At 39.9% G+C, this 21,666-nt stretch overlaps 2 protein-coding genes across 4 annotated transcripts; one reads left to right on the top strand and one right to left on the bottom strand.

Annotated features, from left to right (window-relative positions):
• The first annotated feature begins 167 nt into the window (after window positions 1-167).
• On the top strand, window positions 168-12,121 carry LOC102704704 (proline-rich receptor-like protein kinase PERK8). Of its 3 annotated transcripts, none has more exons than XM_015837631.2 (9): window positions 168-1,137; window positions 1,335-1,748; window positions 1,839-1,925; window positions 2,014-2,084; window positions 2,192-2,268; window positions 2,355-2,502; window positions 3,003-3,164; window positions 3,834-4,018; window positions 11,799-12,121. In XM_015837631.2, the coding sequence occupies exons 1-8, from the start codon at window positions 522-524 to the stop codon at window positions 4,014-4,016; spliced, it is 1,758 nt and encodes a 585-aa protein (XP_015693117.1). In that variant the 5' UTR covers window positions 168-521; the 3' UTR covers window positions 4,017-4,018; window positions 11,799-12,121. The 3 variants fall into 3 exon arrangements, with proteins under 3 accessions (XP_015693117.1, XP_015693116.1, XP_006654890.1); XM_015837630.2 differs by lacking the exon at window positions 11,799-12,121 and adding an exon at window positions 4,446-4,944; XM_006654827.3 differs by lacking the exon at window positions 11,799-12,121 and having other exon boundaries at window positions 170-1,137; window positions 3,834-4,048.
• Window positions 4,949-9,654, bottom strand: LOC102704422 (phospholipid-transporting ATPase 10-like). Its single transcript, XM_006654826.3, has 6 exons — window positions 8,873-9,654; window positions 7,201-8,531; window positions 6,997-7,107; window positions 6,589-6,865; window positions 6,409-6,497; window positions 4,949-6,280 (listed from the first exon to the last, which is right to left on the bottom strand). The coding sequence occupies exons 1-6, from the start codon at window positions 9,284-9,286 to the stop codon at window positions 4,960-4,962; spliced, it is 3,543 nt and encodes a 1,180-aa protein (XP_006654889.1). The 5' UTR covers window positions 9,287-9,654; the 3' UTR covers window positions 4,949-4,959.
• Window positions 12,122-21,666: the final 9,545 nt, after the last annotated feature.

Below are 21,666 nucleotides of genomic sequence, written 5' to 3'. Positions count from 1 at the left end.
AGCGTATAGCGAGGAGGAAGTAATAAAGTGCTCTACAGTGACAAGCAGCATTCAAATTGTGTTGTGGATGTGGTGGGAAACAGTTCAAAGTGCTGTGCTCTAGTATAGTATAAATAAAAAAGAAGAATTGAGGAAGAGGGGAAAGTGGTGAGTGAATTATGTCCCAATTCTCACGTCATTTTCATATCACTCTCAGGCACAGGCACTGCAGACTCTCCGGTCACTCTTCTTCTTCTTCTTCTTCTTCTTCTTCTCCGGTCTCTGGGCTGGGCTGGGATTGAGGACTGGGAGCATAAATTGGGGATTTCTCTAATATTCGGTTTAGGTTTCACTCCTTAATTAGCTGGTTCTTTGGCAAAGGAAGGAAGGAGGAGCAAGACACTGGATCTGACCAACAATCAACCTTCTCTTCTTCTTCTTCTTCTTCTTCTTCTTCTACCCAAAGAGCAGGAGCAGCCGCCAGCCGCCATGGCCATGACCAACAACAAATCGGGATAGCCCGCCCAACCCCAACCAGATAGATGGCAGCAGCGTCCCCGTCGGTCGCCACCTCGCCCACCTCCTCCAACTCCAAACCCAATGCAACACCGGCTGACACCACCTCTTCTTCTCCACCTCCCGCCTCCCCACCGCTTGCTGCCTCGCCGCCTCCACTCGCTCCTCCCAAGTCTTCACCTCCACCTTCCGAGGCTGCCCCGCCCAGAAATTCACCGCTTTCTAAGCCGCCAAGGCACTCGCCACCAGCTCCGCCGCCAGCTCCGGCGCCAGCAGCAGCGCAGTCCCCGTCCCCTTCCGACGCTCCTCCTCCTGCTCCCACCCTGCCATCACCACCGACCAATCACAAGCCACTGCCTGCACCTGCCACTGCTGCTGACCCGGCCGACTCCAACACGGCCAAACACTCCAGCTCCAACAAATCCTCCAGCCCTGCTGGTCGATCCGGTAACTCATCACCGACCAACGGCCTAAGTGCTAGCACTACTGCCGTCATAGGTGTCGGCGCAGTGATTGCCATCCTTGTACTTAGCTTTGTAGGAGCTGCTATTTGGTACACAAAGAAACGTCGGAGGGATACTAATGGTTACCGTGCTGGGTTCATGTCACCTACTTCGCCCTTGTCTTCTCAGCAACCATCAGGTAATTTCGCAGTGCATTATCGGTATTCACTCCTATACTACTTGGTAGTCTAGCATGTAAACGAATAACCGTTGTCTGCTGCACAATGCCTGTTGCAGCACTGACTCAAAGCATAGTACCTCTTCAAGGATCATAAAAACTCCTATTGTGAAACCATTTTGACTAGGAGGAATTTATGTATGTAAACTTTTCTTCAGGTGGCTCGGCAGATGTAGAATCGTCATTTGATCCTTCTTTGAAAACAAACTATAGTGCTGGAAGTCCCAAACTGAAAGCATGCATGTCTGATATTAGCATGGGCAATTCCCGATTCTTCACATACGAAGAACTGTACCAGATTACTGATGGTTTCTCAGCTCAAAAACTGCTGGGGGAAGGAGGGTTTGGGTCTGTATATAAGGGTCACTTACCAGATGGGAAAGAAGTGGCTGTTAAGCAACTAAAAGATGGTGGTGGACAAGGGGAACGTGAATTCCAGGCAGAAGTGGAGATAATCAGTCGTGTACATCACCGCCATTTGGTCTCTCTTGTGGGATATTGCATTTCCAATGACCAAAGGTTGCTCGTCTACGACTTTGTGCCTAACAACACCCTTCATTATCATCTTCATGGTATGTTTAACCTTTTGCTAAATTGTACATGGGCATTTCGTCTTCTGCCAGTAGAAACTGAAATGGCATTGAATCAACTTGTATTCACAGGACATGGGAGGCCTGTTCTAGATTGGTTGGCTAGGGTTAAAATTGCTGCTGGTGCTGCTCGTGGAATAGCATATCTGCATGAAGATTGTAATGTTCCTTCCTACTTTTGATTATATTCACAGTGATCATGCCACTATTCCAACCTTATCCCTTCCCTTATTTTGCCATTTTGCAGGCCATCCAAGGATAATTCACCGAGACATCAAATCCTCAAACATTTTGTTGGATAATAACTTTGAGGCACATGTAATTATATTCCCCAAATGAGCCTCAGTGTATCTCATCACAGTTAATGTAAATTAGTCTGGGCATATCTCTTAAATTGCTCATTGTATTCTGTCCATGAACTCTAGGTGGCTGATTTTGGTCTTGCGAGGTTGGCTCTGGATGCTGTAACTCATGTAACTACCCGTGTAATGGGGACATTTGGGTTAGTGAATAGCTGGCAATTGTCAGAAGAATATCTGTTGTGGTCTACAGAGCTAATTAATAAAGATTTTCTTTTCTTCCTTGCAGGTACATGGCTCCAGAATATGCATCGAGCGGAAAATTAACTGAGAGATCTGATGTATTCTCTTTTGGTGTTGTTCTCTTAGAGCTTATCACTGGTAGAAAACCTGTTGATGCATCAAGGCCATTGGGTGATGAGAGCCTTGTTGAGTGGGTGAGTTATAGTTCAGGACTTTATTTTAGATAATGGAAATAGCTCTGGACTTTTTTTAGATGATGGAAATAGCTCTGGACTTATTGTTTAAAATGGTTTACTTGGTGACATAGTTTGAATTCTGATACTTAGCTATAATGTCCTCTAGTGGGCTTTTTATCTGACTATCAACTGGAGATTTCCCTAATGTTTGTTCGTATCGGATCTGTTTATCTGACTATCAACTGGAGATTTCCCTAATGTCTACTATCCTAAACTGCACAGTGGCTAATGAATCTGGTTCAGTTACAACCTCCGTCCCAAAAATAATGAATTTCTAGGGTTGAATCTAGACAGCTGGGTGTTTAGGTTCATTCCTAGAAATTAATTTTTTTCTGGGATGGATCATGGATGCAATAACATAACATACTTAGCAATTAAAATGAGCTACATTCAAATAAAATCCATTTGTCCTTGACCTTTCCAAACTCTGACACTTCTTGGTTCCCTGTTGTTTGCAGGCTAGACCATTGCTTACGCGGGTTATTGAGACAGGTAATTTGGAAGAGTTGGTTGACCCGAGGCTTGGGAGGAGCTTCAATGAGGTTGAAATGTTCCGTATGATTGAAGCTGCAGCAGCCTGTGTACGATATTCAGCATCAAGAAGGCCCAAAATGAGTCAGGTACATATAATATACAAACAATGTTTGAAATTTATCTGGATACAACTCATTTTTTGCATGAATCTGGAACAGTGCTAGCATTCCAAACTGGGCGTATGAATAAATGCAAATGAAATGTTATGTGAATTTAAAAGTGCATTTTGATTTCAATGGGTACTATGTTGTGGCTTTCAATCTATATATCTAGAAGCAGAAATGAATAAGATGAACAAGCTAACACTTTGTAGGACTAACAATTTGTGATTCATGGTAAAGAAAATGAACTTGATATGGTTTGGTGAAGCAGTTATTCAATACCCCCCATCTTTTTGCTTATGGCTTATAAGCCAAAATTTTAAATTTTAAAACTAAATTTGGAGTTGATTTTGGGGTGAGCATTTTTCCTATCCATAAGATACCACTATTTTCTATGTAAAATTTGGTATCTTCTGTCAGAAGATACCAAATATTTATATAGAAAACAGTGGTATCTCATGACACCCTCTTAAGGATGGAAAAATTGCTCTTTTGGGGTTCATTGTAGCTTATCTTTTATTCTTTGCTTTTTAGATGGCTAAGAATACGTATATAAAAGTTTTATCCATAAATTATTTTTTTAATCATTAATAAGTTGTTTGGTTTATGCGTAATTTCAGCGAAACAATGACACCGCCCCTTGTCTCCTTTCAGGTGGTGCGAGCTCTAGATAGCTTAGCTGATATTGATCTAACAAATGGCGTTCAGCCGGGGCAGAGCGAGCTTTTCAATGTGGCGAACACAGCAGAGGTTAGGATGTTCCAGCGGATGGTGTTGGGCAACCACGATGACAGCTCCGACCTGAGCCAATACGGTTGGAGCAGCAGTCGCCAGTAGAGGTACTGACATGTGCCTCAAGCTCCTACAGGTTCTGTTCTGTGGCATGCAGTAATTGCTTTCTGTTTTTTTCCCTTCTGTTGCCCAGTATTGAGTATCCTATTCTTGTCCACTCACTAATCCGGGTTGAATTGGCTATGGGGTGTCGAGTGCAATCCTTACTCTGTTAGGGCTAAGCGAAGTGAACTGAATTGATTGTTATTCGCAGGAGAAAAAGGGGGCGAATTGATTGATTTCGTAAATGTATGTACACGTATGAACTCAATTATTCTTATTTCAAAAAATTAAGGTGTTGGTCAAAGCACAATAGCACAAACGAGATCCTTTGAGCCTCTAGATGGTTTTTTCTTCTTCTTCCTTGTTTCTGAATTCCGATGTTTGACGCCAAGTATGACGACGTTGTGGTCCGGCACGGCGATTCGTCCACAGGAAACGGTCTTCGTCTGCGTCTCGCGGCTCCCGCCTAACACGTACTATAGAAGACCAGAGCACATCGTTTTAGAATGTCTTGCCTGACCAAAATGCCTTGGTTATTTCCAGGCCATCAGATTTGACTGTAAGACGAGGTCTTTTCTGTATTATGTAATCGTGCTTCATCTGGCTCAATCATGCATGTTCTCTTGATTTGAGTACCATCATCAGCACAAAGGGCAAATTGGTGCATCAACCAAATTAGAAAAAGAATCAGTGCATCGATCTTTATTCTACTAAATAAATGTTATCGTGTGATGATCAAGGAACAAAACAAACAAGATTGTATGCGCCTCCGCTCCAATGTACATGTTGTCCTATGACTGATTATAAGCAAGTAGAGTAGTACAATTTGATCTAGTGTATACAGTTGGGAAGGCTGCTACAGCTACTGTTAGATTTATGAAATTGGTTTGATTTGTACACGAGAAAAAGATGCAAAAATGATGGTGTTAGAAGGCGCGTAACTAGGCTATAGAGGTGTGAGTTGGATGTCTCTGGCGTCGCGGCGCGCGGAGACGCCTACCCCGGTGGACCTGACGGAGAACTGGCGCAGCGCGTGGCCGAACTCCGGGTCGTCGGCGTCGGAGCCACGGTGCTGCAGCCACTGGATGTTGTTGTGGTAGTCGGGGAAGAACCAGGTCTTGGCGGCGGCGAAGGTGAAGTAGGGGAGGAGCGCGGCGGCGGGCACGAGCAGGGTGACCACCCAGTAGGAGGGCGCGGCGGCGAGGCCGTCGGTGAAGAGCATGAAGTAGGTGGTGGAGAAGGTGGGCGTGATGGCGCCGTAGGCGAGGAGGAAGATGTACCAGAGCGCGACGCCTCCCCAGATGCAGACGTGCTGGACCAGGGTGAAGTAGTTGGCCGTCACGGTCATCTGCGCGTTCACCGCCCACACCACGCAGCTGTAGGCGGTGCCGCCGAGGATGGCCAGGTCCACCACCTCGCCGCCCCGCCGGAACGCCTGGTGCTGCAGCGCCGTCGACGTGAGGAAGAAGATGATGACGCCGCTGGCGACGCCGTACGCCATCCATCCCAGCAGCCTGGACCACCGGAAAAGCAGGTTCTGCGGGCCCTCCTGGTACAGCATCGGGTACCTGAGGCAGAAGCGCGCCGACACGTCCTGGTCGAACACGCCCATGGCGATCACCGGCAGCGACGTGAAGAGGACGTTGTACAGCGACAGCGCCCAGTCGTTGTAGAGGGTGACGCCGGAGAAGGTGGTGTAGGCCTCGTACAGGAACAGGGTGACGCCGAAGGTGATGTTCTTGTAGAAGAAGTAGCAGATCATCGCGGAGATCCTGCTGTAGCACCAGTGCCCATGGACGAGCAGCAGCCGCTCCAGGAACCGGAACTGCGCGATGGACACGTCGCTGGCCATCACCGCCTGCATTCCTTCTGCGCCGCTGATCCCGACACCGATGTCCGCCTCCTGGATCATGCCCACGTCGTTGGCGCCATCGCCGATCGCCAGGGTCACCTTGCCGCCGGTGCCGACCTTCACTAGCCTCGTCACCAGAGCTTTCTGCTTGGGCGAAGAGCGGCAGCAGATCACCGATCCGCAGCCGACTGCGAGCTCCAGGAACGCGCCCTTGGCGTCCTCCTCCAGCGCATATGTCAGCGACTTCCCATCGATGATCAAAGCGAAGGCTTCGCCAGGCACCGATGCATCCACCTGCTTCTTTCCCTCCCTTATTTGCTTCACCACTGATGCCTTTGTAACAGCCCCCGCTTTGTCACCGCCACCCGTGATGCTTATCTGCTTCATTCCTTGTCTCAGTAGACTGCACGCATATCTGTGCACGCATGGATATGCAAATTCATTCATTCATCTTGCCATGCCATGCACGCATATTAGTAACGTACGTACTGGCATAAAAAACACATGTTCGTACGTACGTTGCCTGCCTAGCTACATACATACCCGATGTTGATGGCAGTCTCCATCTTGTCGCCCGTCAGCACCCATATCTTGATACCAGCTTGAGCAAGTTTGTCGATGCATTCAGGCACCTAATCAACACACACCGTGAGCAAACTAAAACCAAGGACTCACGTACATTACATGGATGGAGATGGAGGAACCAAATATTTACGTGCGTACCCCCTTTTGTAGTTTATCCTCCACAGCAGTAGCACCCAGAAGAATCAATTCTCTCTCAAGCAAATCTGCAGCCTCCTCAATCATCTCTTCTCTATCAGCACTGACAGAATTCTTAGCTGCACTGAACTTCATGTCGAAATTCGCATATTCATCCTCATCAAGTTGGCGGTACGCGAGAACTAGTGTTCTCAGACCAGCGTCGGCGTATTCATTTATGTGCTCCTGGGTAACTTCTCTGTACGCACTATTGGTGGTTGATATCCTCTCGAACATTACACTGAACACATTTTTTTGGGACCAAAGTTAGTGCATGGTTAGGAGCCATCATGTTGACCAAAAATGAGATGCATCAGTTAATCAGCTAAAATTCCATACTTGAATAATTCCAGCAGAATACTGAATACTAACCTGTCAGCGCCTTTACTAAACAAAAATATTTTCCCCTCCTCGTTCCTAACTATGACCGACATCCGCTTCCGGGCACTGTTGAACTCAAGGACATGCAATATCTTATACGTTCTGCCAGGGAAATTCAAGAAAATAGAAATACTCTAAGGTTAGTTCTGAATCTAATTTCAAGGGAAAGGGAAAAAGAAAAACTCAAACCAATACCTGTCAACTTGTTGTCCAGACGAGGGATCCAACTCATGCAGAGAAACACCAGTCTGTGTCCTCTTGTAAAATGTGAAGCCGAGCTCCCGTGCAGCAACAACAAAAGCAGCCTCGTCAGGTGACTCTGCTTCATAAGAAACCTTACCAGATTCTTCGTCAACTTCTGGTATGCATGTATGACAAATGGCCAACAACCTGAAGAACATCTCAATCACACCAGAGTGGGGTTGGCTAACCCAGTTACCGTTCATGACACGCTCATCCCTGAAATTAAATCCTTTTATTGCAGTTTGAAAACATTCGGTGTTGCTGGCCATGTCGGCGATCAAGGGGGAACCTCTTCTCTTTGCCATAGCTCTCTCGACCTCAGTGATACCACGGCCATATGCTGTGCCGGCAATTGAGCATTTGATGAACTCCATGGAGTTGCAAGTCAAAGTCCCAGTTTTATCTGTCAGGATCGTGTCAACTTGACCCAACTCCTCATTCAAATTGGATGTTCTAGCCTGAGCTGGCGTGTCGGTCTCTTCGTGATACATATGGATATCCTGGTTGATGAACAGAGCCTGCAATAGCTTGACAATCTCAATTGAGATGTACAACGAGATTGGTATGAAGTTCCCATACAGCATCATGGCTGTGAAGAAATGCAGTATTGCTGATATGGCTGCCTTGTTTGGCTTGAAGTAGATGGTAGAGTCGTCCGGCCTAAGGTACCATCTTTTCATCCTGCCATCTTGTAGGTCATCTTTAGTTGCAATGCCAAAGAAAACTGAGCCAATGACTGAGATTAGGACAAGTGAAGACAAAAGCAAGTAGATGATCCAGTCCATCTTCCTTTCGATCTTACTTCTTTTTGATGGGGCTTTCATAGCATTCTGCATGACCTTTGTGTCATGGCCTGTAAAGATGACCACACCATACACATAGTCGGTGTTTCGAAGCTTCGAGTCTCTGAGAAGGATCTGCTGAGGTGACAGCGAATACCGTTGCTCTTCGATTTCGATGTTGCCAACAAAGGAATAGAGGTGTGGATTTGGGTCTTCACACCTTATTACAGCCGTGAAGCTGTTGAAGCTCTCATCCTCCTGCAAGTTGGATGATGCCTCTAGAGATTGCTTTAGTTTGAGATTTGTCTCCCCATCCAGGTTCATCGTCTCAACATAGCAAATGGCGTCTTCGTAGCTAGATGAGAGGAGGATCAGGTCAGCAGGAAAAAACTCATCCTTTTCAACCTTGACGATATCACCAACTTGGAGGTTCATCCATTTGGTAAGATGGAAAGCACCTTCCTGGAGCACTTTTGTCTTTCTGTTGTTTACCTCGGTATCCTGGATGAAACAAGCAGTGTTGCTGAATACTAGTATAAGAATGTCACAACGGTGGCAATCGGTTATGTTTGCATAATTGGTCGCTCTGTGTTCTGCCCTTGCTTGGAATTTTTGGAAGGAAAATGCAACTGTTGATGAGGAAGTGTTTGGATATTGGATGATTGGCGGTAGCATGAGCAGTGAATTAATGCATTCACCATAAATTACAAAGAAGATCACGATGGATTACATTATTCTTAGCAGTGACTAGCTAGTATAAATTAATTTAGCTGGGCAGGCAATTAATTACTCCTCCAGAAGCAGATGTGAAGTAGTTGATGATGGGATGGGAAAGGAAGTACCTGCTGCTTCCTCCTCCAATCTTCGATGGCCTCCTTGACCATGGTGGCGAGGAGGACGAGGGCGAGGGGGGCGACAGCGCTGGTGGAGCTGTAGGGGGCGAGTTTGGTGTAGGCGAGGCAGGCGGAGATGAGGAAGTAGATGTTGGCCACCCTGCGGAACTGCTCGAACAGCGACTTGGGAAAGAAGGTGATGGCGTTGTACTTGGTGGTGGAGACGGAGTTGGAGCGGTAGGAGGGCCGCGCGGCGTTGGCGTTGGCGTGGACGATGCGCGAGAAGCCCGGGCCGCCGATCCTGCTGGTGCTCTCGTCGTCGACTGCGGTGGGTCTCCGGCCGCACGCGAAACTGTACAGCCTGCTCAGCCTCATCTTGCTCCTCCGCCGGCCCCTCCTCCGACCGTCGCCGCCGGTTGCCATTTATTGATTGCCGAACCACTACGTACTCCTCAATTGTTTCTTACTACTCCAGTAATTTGCAGCAACCCAAGAAGAAGAAATCGATGGAGACGCAACAAACACAAATGGCGGGAGGGCATTAAACAAGAAGCCCTGAGCGCCAAGGCTAGCAAATGGAAGGAGTATACATATGGCCGGCCGGCAGGGCCTCTTCTTCTTCTTCTTCTTCTTCCTCTTAATTTCTTGGGAAGCTCCGCCCTCTCGTTGTACGCGGCTCGGCTCCCGGTCAGCAACGGCGACCGCAGCTTCCTTCTTTTCTCCTCTCCTCTTCTTGACAAATGGAGTACTACCAAGATAAGAGGCCACGAAGCCAGTCTTTGGTCGTACAGGCGCAGCTGCATCTTCCTCCTCTTCCTGGTTTCTGGATTTGGAGATGGGAGACGGTTGACTTCAGGGTATTTTTTTTTACAGGACAATACCTCCCCTAACTTGAAAAAGATTCCTACTCCCTTATGATTCTCATCTCATTTTAAAACTAGCTGCACTTGAGGGGAACTCCCCCTAACTACTCCAACATTATTTCTAATTTATTTAATAAATACTTTACATTTGGAAGAAAACTGCTTTAGAAAATCCTACACAATTGTCTTCTTCTTTTATTTTGCTTTGGGATTTGCTTGACAAAAATGTTAAATTTCTTTAGCAAGCCCCCAACATGTGTGTATTTATATACCCTAGTCACCAACCTAATAACAAAACCCTAGATCCCTATCTCTTTCCCCCTTAACTCTTTCGATTACCACTCCTACCCATACTCTGAGCCGCCGAACGGCCCATGGAATAGTCGTCTTCACTTCAGCTTCTCCTCCCTTTCTGCATCCAATGAACCATCTTACCTAATGCCCATGTCGACACTATGGCCTTTGATGGCCACAACTTCTCCTACTATCATCCACTTTGATCAACAATCGTGACCAACGTTTCCCAAACTACCTATAACTGTGGTATTTGTTCAGATCGCTAAGGCATGGTACTAGTTGTCAATTTGCTTGAATGAAATTTGGCCGAGTTCAATTTTTTAAAAAAAATGTGGAAAATAAGTAAAATTCATGGTGATATATGGAGTTGTAAAGTAATTTGATGAAGAAATCTTGTGGAAAATAATGTTGGTACGATCAAATTTTATGCCAAAATCAAGAAAATTAGGGGGAAATGAATAAAGTTATTTAGTTGTATTTTTTCTGATTTTATCATGGACACTATAACATTTCTACTAGTTGATATTGTATTATGGTATATGCATGAATTTTAAATATTAATTGTGTTATATATTGATTAATCAATTGAGAAATTGTAATTTATAATTGTTTGAAAATCATTTAGCAAAGGTCATAATAAATTGGCAACTAATATGCCCTACATGTACCAAATATATAATAATATTTATTTCTAATTTTTCGATAATTTTCCTAGGCATCTTAGCAATTTGTTTCATTTCTATTTGTCTCAGAAACAACATATTGCGGTTTTACCCCTAAACGGAGAGGAAACAGTAGGAACTACGGATTTGAATTCAAACTTTTGAAGTGTGAATTTGTGGAGGTTTTCACTGTTTCCATGGTGACCGCCCTATCGCTGGACGGTGGCTTCGGTTCTAAAAACAGTCTTGGAAACCCTAACCGTGATCTTCCTTATCTGGCATATTTTGATACTATTATTTTTGGATGTTCTGAAATTGTTTGAATATTTCGGTCATGTCCGAACACAAACCAAAATGACTTGAGTCTGATTGTTCCATCTTCACTAATTTTGGTCGTCGTTTTCAATTGGTCAAATTTTTTCAAAAGACCATGAGAAAAAAAAAAACAATTTTCTCGGTTGGATCAAATGCCTACCCTAATTATGACTCAACTGTAAACTCTAAACCCAAATAAACTCAAAATTATCTCAGTTATATTCTTTTCCTTTAACTATAGAATCGAAGCACAATTCTCTTGTTTTCCTTAGGGTCAATTTGAGAGTAAGGGAAGAAGGGACAGGAGATCATGCGAAACAAAGTATATGATAGTAAATGATAAATGAAGTTTTAGCTACTATGAACCTAAAAAATAAATTGACAGGAATTTTAAAAGCAACTTTTTTGAGAGAATTTTTATCATTTTATAGTTCGAAAAGTGTGGTAATGAAAACCGATGAGAGTTTCTTTCTTTTGTTTTGTTTCCCATGTAAACAAATTTAGCCTAAGGTTATTCTTAGTGGGAGGTTTTAATTTTGTGTTCTCAAAAGTGCCATATAAGCCACATGTTTTTTATTTTATAATTGAAATAGTTCATATAATGCATAAGTTTGAGTTTATTGTATCATAGACAACACATGCAAGAGATATGGTTTCATCTAGATAAAACATATTTCATCTCTCACTTTATTAATTCTATATCACTTCATAAAAATGTTGATATGTTCCCCTATTCAGTAAGGATGAAACTCTCGCAAAATGGCCTATGGTAATCGACTTCTCTCTTATTTTTTTCAGGTACAGCCCGAGAAAGATGGCAAACTTTTATTACCTTCTTCGTAGCCACTTGGGCAAGTACTTGCTTTGGAAACCAGCAGAATTGCAGATATACCCAAACTACCACATCAAACAGATATAATTCAATCCATATTGATCAAGGCGCCATGCACACGTTTTCTCAGGATGCATATATCGATCAAGATCATATCAGCACAATAGCTCTTTCAATATGCACATGTTCTCTTGCGATAAATTAATTCCACCAAAATATGAAATATATATTTCATGGTTTTTATTAGTCGTTCGATCAATTCCGGACAGAGTATAATAAAAAGAAGCTATACACAAATCGAGAAGTTGACTACTGGTTCTCTCAGAATTATCTTTCTTTCTTTCTTTCTTTTTTTTTTTTTGCAGGTACTCGCCTCAAACTAGAGCTGACTGATACTGCCCTCACATGGCCATGTCGGACCTAGCTTAGTTAGTAGCCTCATCTCTTTTAATTCTGGATTTGCTAATGTGCGTATATTAAACTAGAGTGAGGAAGGGCGAGCTGTTCTAATCTACAAATTGTAATAAAACATGACTTTCAGGTTGAAGTTCTCGGACAAAGCAGATGTTCAGATGAAAGTTGCGCCCCATGTTTTAGCTTTTGTTTAGGTTTATAAGTCAAAATTTTAATTTTTAATTTTTAATTTGAAGTTAATTTTGTAGTTTTTCACCAAAATTTAATTTTTAGTCTTAGCTTTTAAATCGTTAAGAATATACATATAAAAGTTTTATTCACAAAACGTTCGCACAGTCACCCCCTTGGAATACTCATTCACTAGGAAGAAGCTAGAAACAGTATCTTCTGGCTTATAATAAATATAAGCAAAATAGCTTCTTAGCTACTAAAAATAATTTATGGATAAATATAAGCAAAATAGCTTTTTAGCTACTAAAAACAAATGCTAAAAATAAAATATGATAAAAAACTCCAAAACTAGGTTTTGAAATTTAAATTTTAGCTTATAAGAATAAGCAACATGACAACTATAGAAATTTGATGGTAAAAGAAAGTCATTCTAAATGTCTAATATTTATGATCAGAAGGAGTATTATTCTGTATTGATTTCATTTACCCATGCAGTTTTCACAACTTATTTACAAGTTCTTAGCAATATCAACTATGCGCTGAAATAAAATAATATCATCAACAAATGCATTAGGACTGAACTGTGTTATCAAGGATGAAAGATTATCTGATTTTCTGAAAGTTATTTAATGATATAAACGATAAAATTATCTATAAAAAGATAAATCTACTCTATGAAAAGAAGAACATTCACAACAAATACTCGATCGTATTATCCATTCCAAAAATAGAGTACGTGAGGGAAAAATATTGTTTCAGCAGATACACTGTACCATCATCCAAAAATAAAATATTATCTATATTGTAAAGAAAAACTTTAAATATGGATGCTATTTCTCCCCCTTCGTATCTCAACATCTATTCACAAAAGGAGATATCAATGATAACATGAGATGAGGCCGTTGCAAAATATTAATAAAATATATATTGATGATGTAATATGGATGTTTTAAATTTGGAATCTATTTTGGATCGTCATCAAAATAACAATATGGATGATGAAATTTGGATTAACCATTGGGAATCTAAGATGATAAGCCTCTCTCTCTATAAAAATCTTTTCTAAAAATACACCATTTAGAAAAATATGGACATAAAAAATTGAGGAAAAAAAAAATCTACGAATAGGTTACGCAAATGAACACAGGAATCAGTGCTCTACTTAACCCCTCGAATATTCACGGTCTCAAATAATTTCATTTTGAAACCAAAAGGTCTCAAATCTCAAGTATAAAACAGCGTCTGAGTGACTCGGGTGATTTGAGGCGATTTTACCATGTCATTAACATTCATAACTTAGGTTGTTACGCTAGATTTCGCTATATTAGTTTGCCTTAGGCCGTGTTTAGTTCCTAATTTTTTTTTCCAAAAACATCACATCGAATTTTTGGACATCTAAATAAAGTATTAAACATAGATAAACTAAAAAACTAATTGCGCAGTTATGAAAGAAATCTTGAGACGAATCTTTTGAGCTTAATTAGCCCATGATTAACCATAAGTGCTACAGTAACTAACATGTACTAATGATGGATTAATTAGGCTAAAAATTCGTCTCGCGGTTTCTAGGCTAGCCGTGAAATTCGTTTTTTCTTTCGTGTCCGAAAATCCCTTTCGACATCCTGTTAAACATTTGACGTGACACTTCTCCTAAAAATTTTCAAAATCTAAACACCACCTTATGTGATTTTCCCCCATTGCTTCTAGAAGTCAAACTGTGCTCCTTTTCTTTTCCCTCGTGGGTGTCGCAGTCCCAGTGGTGTTAAATTGTTCGTTGCAATATTGCTTCTAGAGGGAAGGAAGGAAGGCCCGTGGTTTCTTTATCCTTTTCTCGTTCGTGTTCCCAACTACACGTGTGTATATATATACAGAGAGAAGTTGTTGATGGAGGGATTAGCCATGTGAATCTTATACTTGTAGTTACTGATTTGAAAAGTAGGGATGTAAATAACAAGAAGTTCCGGTGGGAATTGATCTACCGTTAATATATATTTATTCGTTATCTCATATTTAATTGGAGTTACCATCCTTTCCACATATATTGAAAAGATGAAAATTTGCTTCTAAACTCTCACTCCTAATTCCTCCCAAAACACTCACTCACATTAATTCTCCTTTAACCAAACACATCGATCACACAAAACAACGGCAGGAGTCGAGTGCTCCAACCTATTACCAAACTGAGGAATAGAATAAACTGTCAGCCAAGCCAAGGTCGAACTTACATTTTGCTCTCTTGAGGTCAATTGTTTTGTTTTATGCACAACGGTAAAAATAATTGTCGACTTTTAGTTTTCTTAGTTTGCTAAGAACTGTACACTCCGGGGGTAGACCGTTTTGGCTTTGATTTGGTCCCGGTCAAGCTCTATCGTGTTCCCACCGGCGGTTTGGATTAGCCATCGGTCACAAATAAAACGAGAAATATGAGTAATATATGATTAATCAAGTACATATTATTAAAAACTTGAAAGATAAGTTTATTTGAATCCTAAAATAACTTTTTTATATACAAACTTTTGTAACGAAAGATATAATTAAACAATTTGAAAAACACACTAATAAAAAATAAGGTGGAGCTAATTAAGCCCAACTGGTTGAAAAGGACGGTCCCGTTCTAACTGCTGTTCTATCTGATCAAACATATTACCCCCTCCATTTTTACGATACTTGAGAATTTTAACCGATAATTTCTCTACTTTCATCACTAGTAACATCTTTTAATTATTTAACTATATGGTGAATGGAATTTATATGTTTATATTTACTGTATAACATATTATAGTATTATGGTATTTTTTAATACTTGTATATTTATTTATAAAATAGAAATAATAAAATTGAAACAATATAACGTCAAGATTGCAAAGTAGTACTATTATACAATGAAGGTAATAGTAGTTTTTCTTTCCTTGCTTGGAAGCCTGTGTGCGCGCGAGCTCACGGAAATTGCAGTGCACGTCTCTCTTGTTGTGTGTACTTTTAGCTTGAACTAAGAAACCAAAATTCTAAGAATAGTATTTATGAGCCCAATGCTCCATTATACGGTACTCCCTCTGATTTTTTATTTGACACCGTTAATTTTTATCTACATTTAACCCTTCGTCTTATTCAAAAAATTTATATAATTATTGACTTTTTTTATGATTTAGTTTATTACTAAAATAACTTTAGGTATAATTTATAATTTTGTATATTTGAATAAATATTTTAAATAAGACGAATGGTCAAACGTAAATAAAAATATCAACCGGAGGATTATATACTTTCCGAGTCAGTGCATGCGAGATGATATACAGGAGTACTAACAGGGGCAGAACCACAAAATTTCTAAGCTTAGCGCTCAATGATTAAATATATATATATATTTAAATAAACTTTAACTAAATTTAAGTATTTTTCTAATGTATTTTTTCAACTAGACATGGGCTCGAGCACAAGCTGTACTACGCCTGGTTCTGCCCCTCTAATTAATAAAGTTTCTGATGATACTAGTAGTATACACCGGATGCATCGGGATTTAAACATCTCGAGTTCTTTTGCTTGCATATAGACACACGCTCAAGGCTCTCCGATATGATCCACATGGCATGCAACAGGTTGGACTTGGTAGCAGCAATGCATGTATGCATAAGCGCTGACGAAACCTGAACGCGTACTCAGTTGGTCCTTTCTTCGATTGATTCTCTTGCACATGTCCTTAATTACAAAATTTAACAAATTAATTGAAAGCTGCAGCGGCATGATCGAGTCGCGATCTATCTGGCGCAGTAGCATCGACATCTCTATTCACTCTAATTTTGTCGTTCACCATCTACTAAAGTATCATCCTCTTTTGTGTGTTTTCTCAATGAAAAAGTCAAATCTAGTTAGTTAGCTTCAGTGCTGCTCAAGTGGCATTGACAGCACAGCAGCCACATTTGATTGAATATTTGAATTTGACTTTGACTGTAACGAATCATATCATTCATATGCAATTAGCTTCCAGGCAAAACCTCCTCGATCCTAATTAAATTCCATCTAGAATGTGCTGGTTTTCCCAAATGATTACAGTAATCCGCATATATTTGGCACCACAATTTACGAGATAATAAGGTTTCCTCTGTTATTCTCTTTCCATACTTTGACGTAGCGTACACGTATATACCTACTACGTATATTGGCATTTAATTAGCTGACCATTACGTTCATTTGTGGTGGAATACAATATATATAGGTCTCTTCCATTAATTTCGTTGATATTTCATATAGAATAATTTGGAATGGTATACTTTTCATTATTTTTCTTCCTAGACGTTGTTCAACGAAACCACCCCGCGTACATAGTCCCTTCATTTTGTTTCTTTCTGTTTGACATCGTATATATATAAACGGGGGAATACTTCTTTTAGTACAACATAGGGATGTGAAAGGAACTATGGTAATATTATTCTAGGATTACAGATGTATAATAGATAACTAAAAACACAAATTTTAAACAAACTTTTTCGCTGATCCAAAAGATTTCTCAGGGTTCATAAGTAGATTGTAGGAAAGGTTAGTAAGTTTGCTTTCAGATTGTTTTGGTCCCGAGTCAAAATTCCTCCTAAGCTATTTGAATCATCAAAATAAGCCAAATACCTCATACAGAATATGTTTTCGGTCGTGGACCCTGTAATTGTATCGTGGACAAGTCCCAGATGATTAGGGATGGCAACGGGTCGGGTTTAGTACGTGTAGAGCAATTACCGGCCTGTCAACTTAAAGCTACAGGTAGAAATCCCCACCCGTACCTATGCCCACCGGTAAAATATGATACCCGTACCCGTCGGGTACCGGACGGGTATCGGGTAACTGTCAGGTCTGTCATTTCACATGTTAAAAGCATGTCAAAATAACCATTACAACATATGTAACAAACTAAACATACTGCTCATAATACAATATTGCGTCACACATAAAAAGTTCAACAAATACAACATATTGCTCATAATAAAATATTTCAACAAATACAACACACTATTTATAGCAATAATAACAACACGTAACACATTATCTGATGTTTAGATTTAACCATTCAATATTGCATCACACATCAAAAGTTTAAGACATATGTCACATCAAAATTTTTAGCTAAAAGGGAGTACATCACAAATATTATTGTATTAATAACATAATAAGTTTTTAGCCAAAATTCAATATATGGCCTATGTTCGGATACCCTACGGGTTACCTGCGGGTGGGAAAAATACCCGTGTTCATACTCGGATTGCCATCCCTACCGATGACGTACCTAGGCCTAACTCTAGGACATCCTTAGTCGTAGTTGTCATTGTTTTTAGGTTGAGTTTTGCTTAGGTTATCGTTGACACAAAATTATTACTAACATGCTGACGGCCTAGTGCAGGTCCTAAGCTTTCGGATTCGACACGTGCCGGTAAACCCTACAATTGAGAAGGTGAAATACAAATTAAGTTCAACCAACCAATATAAATAAAATTAGCCAGATATAACTAGTTGTTAATTAATTTTGTTCTACTAATTATTTATTTTATATTTTTAGAATAATCTTAATAATCAGACTGAACCAAGACAATATAAGATTATGACTAATAAAGATAAATTAAAGCATTGTAAATATATATTAATTAATTAAGTCACATTGGCAATCATTCACTGTGGTTTATTATAAATAAATATAGGTTTACCTTAACAATCAATCAACTTAATTTAATATAACCTCGATAGACAGACTGAACTAAGGCAATATAATGTCATATTTTGCTAAGACTAGAAAAATACCAATTCTTTGCTATAGAAATATGTTACGGAATATGATAAATTTTTTTTATCAGCTATGCTAATATCACTTGTTTGAACAAATCTGGATTATTCCATAATAATAGGGAAATCAAGGGCTATTTTATAAAAAACTATAGAAAGTAATGAGGTGTCGAATTCACTGCTATCACCCACTACCACTATAGACATTTAAAGTAGTATGAATTGATGGAAAGTCTTGGCAAATCTATACTTGGCTATCAATCAAATGAGCCGATGACTAGGATATGCGTGACAACGAGATAACTCAATTGGCTAAAACTCCGATAAAACAGAGAGTAAGATAAGACAATTTAATCAACCATTGTCTTATCAAAATAATCTTATAAATCTGACATAACCGAGACAGTATAATATCAAGAATAATAAACAATAATTCTTAAATATAATTAAAGTACTCAAAATGATTGATTAGTACCATTTAAGAAATATATATATATATAACTTCAGTCAAAAGTAGAAAGATTAGTGACGCCAACCTAGGCTCTGAATAAAGTATTGTACTAAACTAAAAAAATCGTAATCCAACCTATGAAATTGCGTATCAATCAACCAAAGAGATCAAAGATATGAACATAACTTGAATTAAAACTGATCCGGTACCCAACAGTTGTATAAGTTTGATCAATATATAACTAATATATGTCGAGAACTTACCTCATGTTGGAGATCAAACTTAACCAATATAGCCTAGCCGAGAGCTCGCTCCGACGAAAACTGCGATTTAGGTGGCAATACGCCAAAATTGTATTAAGATTGATTTGTTTTTATAAGGCCTTAGGTAGACATATTTATGCCCTTAGGCAAAACTAGAGTATGATTTGGTTACAAACAATCACTCGAAATCGCTACCTATCTGTTTCCAAACAAGAGACTAATAATTCTATGGAATTAAGTTTGCATCCAATTTGAAAACCATCGATCTTACTTATAAACACCTTGTGCATGCATCATCTTCCAAACCTTCACTCTACCACTTAAAGAAATTATCAACTCCATTTATGGAATCTTCCCGCGAACGCATCGGCTTCTGATTCCATTGTATCTCCTCAACGGTCAAAACGTTAACAGCTATCAAATTCCATCGTTAACAATTATTCTCCTGTTGCAGTTTCACTGCTAGATAGGTTTGAGGAACCTTAAACTCATGGGATTAATCTTTCATCTATAATTTAGTTTTGTTTTTCTTGCTCTTGTGAATTTCTTCAATTATTTGCAGGAGCAAAACTTTCGTGGTGAGATCGACTATGTGAAAGCGTGCTTGATAACAACTAGACGCGCAGATGTAGCGGCAGCAGGTGACGATCGTTGAAGCCTCAAAATGTGAACGTTTCACGTCGCCAAGTCGAACGTATTGAAAGATTGGATATATGATCTCGCATCAGTCTTATATATATATACTACAACTGATATAGATTAAACATTTGTAAAATTTGGAAGTAAGGAAACAAAAGTTAGGACGTCCGATTCAACAATTATTACTTCTTGAATATAATTGTTGAATTTTCTGATTCTAACAATTATTACGTAGGCCATCCAGTGCGTAGCAATTGATTTGCTTGAAAAAATTGAATGTATCCTTCTAGAAAATAAATAGCTTCCGTTTTCTTCTTTTCCAAGCCGGTAGTCGTTACACTGAGCAAGTACAATGACCAAGGCACTGTCAGCACGGCTAGCTAATTTATTGCACCAGCTATTGCTATTAATATTACAATATTAAAAAAATTAACTATATGTCTAATACATCGGTCAGTTTTTTTAATGCTATAATTTGACTCTATGTTTACAACTTTACTGAATTGAGCTTGCTTTCAAGCTATCATCTGAGTCTATTATGTGAAGTCGAGTTAACCATGTTAAACTCAGGGACAAAATAATGTTTATGTCCTTATGTTTATTTGACCATATTTATGGTATATAAAATGGGTTATAAAAATTTATTAGCATTATGAAAAATTTGATATATTTGAGATAAATTGGACGATATAACGACCGAACCCTTGATAAATGTTACAAATCAGTCAAAATTTTCACTAAAAATTTTGTATACATCAAGTACACAAAATTATGCCAAATAAACAAAACTTGGGCATAAACCATATATTTATTTTGAGTTTAACACCGTTGACTTGGCTTTATGAAAAAAGGGTCAAACTGAAATCATGAGTCCAAATTGGTTTTTAGAATAACTAGTTGTTAATTAACTTTGATTTTCTCATGAGGTATGCATGTCCGTCTTCTTTCTTAGTGGCCGTTTGGATCCAGGGACTTTTTCTATTCCCTTGTCACATCGGATGTTTGGACGTTAATTAGAAGTATTAAATATAGACTGATAACAAAACTAATTGCATAAATAAATGCTATTTCATTAGACAGACTTTTTAAGCCTAATTAAATCACGATTAGTAAATATTTACTGTAGCATCACATTACTAATTAGGCTCAATAGATTCGTCTCGCGAAATAGTCCAGAGTATGAGATGTGTTTTATTAATAGTCTATATTTAATACTTCTAATTAGTGTCCAAACATTCGATGTAACAGAGACTTTAAAAAAAAGTTCTGAGGAAACAAACAGGCCCAGGTCCATCTAGGATGAGAAGTGGAGAGGTGGGTAAGGGCATCTAAGACTCCTACGAGGGAACAATCATGACGATGGCGGTGGTAGCCAACAATGAGGACCACTAAGGTGGTGTTTAGATTAAGAAAATTTTTAGGAGAAGTGTCACGTCAAATGTTTGACCGGATGTCGGAAGGGGTTTTCGGATACGAATGAAAAAACGAATTTCACGGCTAGCCTAGTAACCGCGAGACGAATCTTTTGAGCCTAATTAATTTGCCATTAGCACATGTTGGTTACTGTAGCACTTATGGCTAATCATGGGCTAATTAGGCTAAAAAGATTCATCTCAAGATTTCTTTCATAACTGTGCAATTAGTTTTTTTGGTTCATCTATGTTTAATGCTTTACTTAGGTGTCCAAAAGTTCGATGTGGTGTTTTTTTAAAAAAAATTTGGGAACTAAACAAGGCCTAAAGCGACGGGAACGTGATTGACAAATTCACACTGTTGGAGGAGAGAGAGAGATGGTCAGCTCTAGTGGTGAATGTGACCAGGGAGTGTCAAATGTGTTCTCGGATGATGGGGTTCCATTATTTCGGAACTTGTTGAGAGATGTGGTGCGAAGGTGGCTGGCAACGGTGGTGTGGAGCTGGGTAAAAGGGCAGCCATCACGACCATTCATGGCAAAGAGTAAGGGAAAGTTGAGGGCAAACCCTCATCGAGGCAATGCTTGGCGCGATGTAGTGAGTGAAGGCCGACGCCATCGGAGATGTAGAGGGTAGGATGCGAGAGTGGCATGGCAACCAACTGACGACATTTTAAAACTTAGCTTACATTGAGCCCTGTGTGTGAAAGACGGAGACAAAGATA

The sequence above is a fragment of the Oryza brachyantha genome, chromosome 5, assembly GCF_000231095.2.
Source record: "Oryza brachyantha chromosome 5, ObraRS2, whole genome shotgun sequence".
Classification (NCBI taxonomy): domain Eukaryota; kingdom Viridiplantae; phylum Streptophyta; class Magnoliopsida; order Poales; family Poaceae; genus Oryza; species Oryza brachyantha.
Note: the sequence above shows the minus strand (reverse complement) of the source record. Positions and strands in the feature narration are given on the sequence as shown.

Excerpts from the sequence above, each read along its gene's own strand:
- LOC102704704 (XM_015837631.2), top strand. The coding sequence starts at position 522 with ATGGCAGCAGCGTCCCCGTCGGTCGCCACCTCGCCCACCTCCTCCAAC. Across the intron at positions 1,749-1,838 it reads CCTTCATTATCATCTTCATG|GACATGGGAGGCCTGTTCTA; the intron begins GTATGTTTAACC and ends TTGTATTCACAG. Across the intron at positions 2,269-2,354 it reads CGTGTAATGGGGACATTTGG|GTACATGGCTCCAGAATATG; the intron begins GTTAGTGAATAG and ends TCTTCCTTGCAG.
- LOC102704422 (XM_006654826.3), bottom strand. The coding sequence starts at position 9,286 with ATGGCAACCGGCGGCGACGGTCGGAGGAGGGGCCGGCGGAGGAGCAAG. Across the intron at positions 8,532-8,872 it reads ATTGGAGGAGGAAGCAGCAG|GATACCGAGGTAAACAACAG; the intron begins GTACTTCCTTTC and ends TGTTTCATCCAG. Across the intron at positions 6,866-6,996 it reads TTTAGTAAAGGCGCTGACAG|TGTAATGTTCGAGAGGATAT; the intron begins GTTAGTATTCAG and ends AAATGTGTTCAG.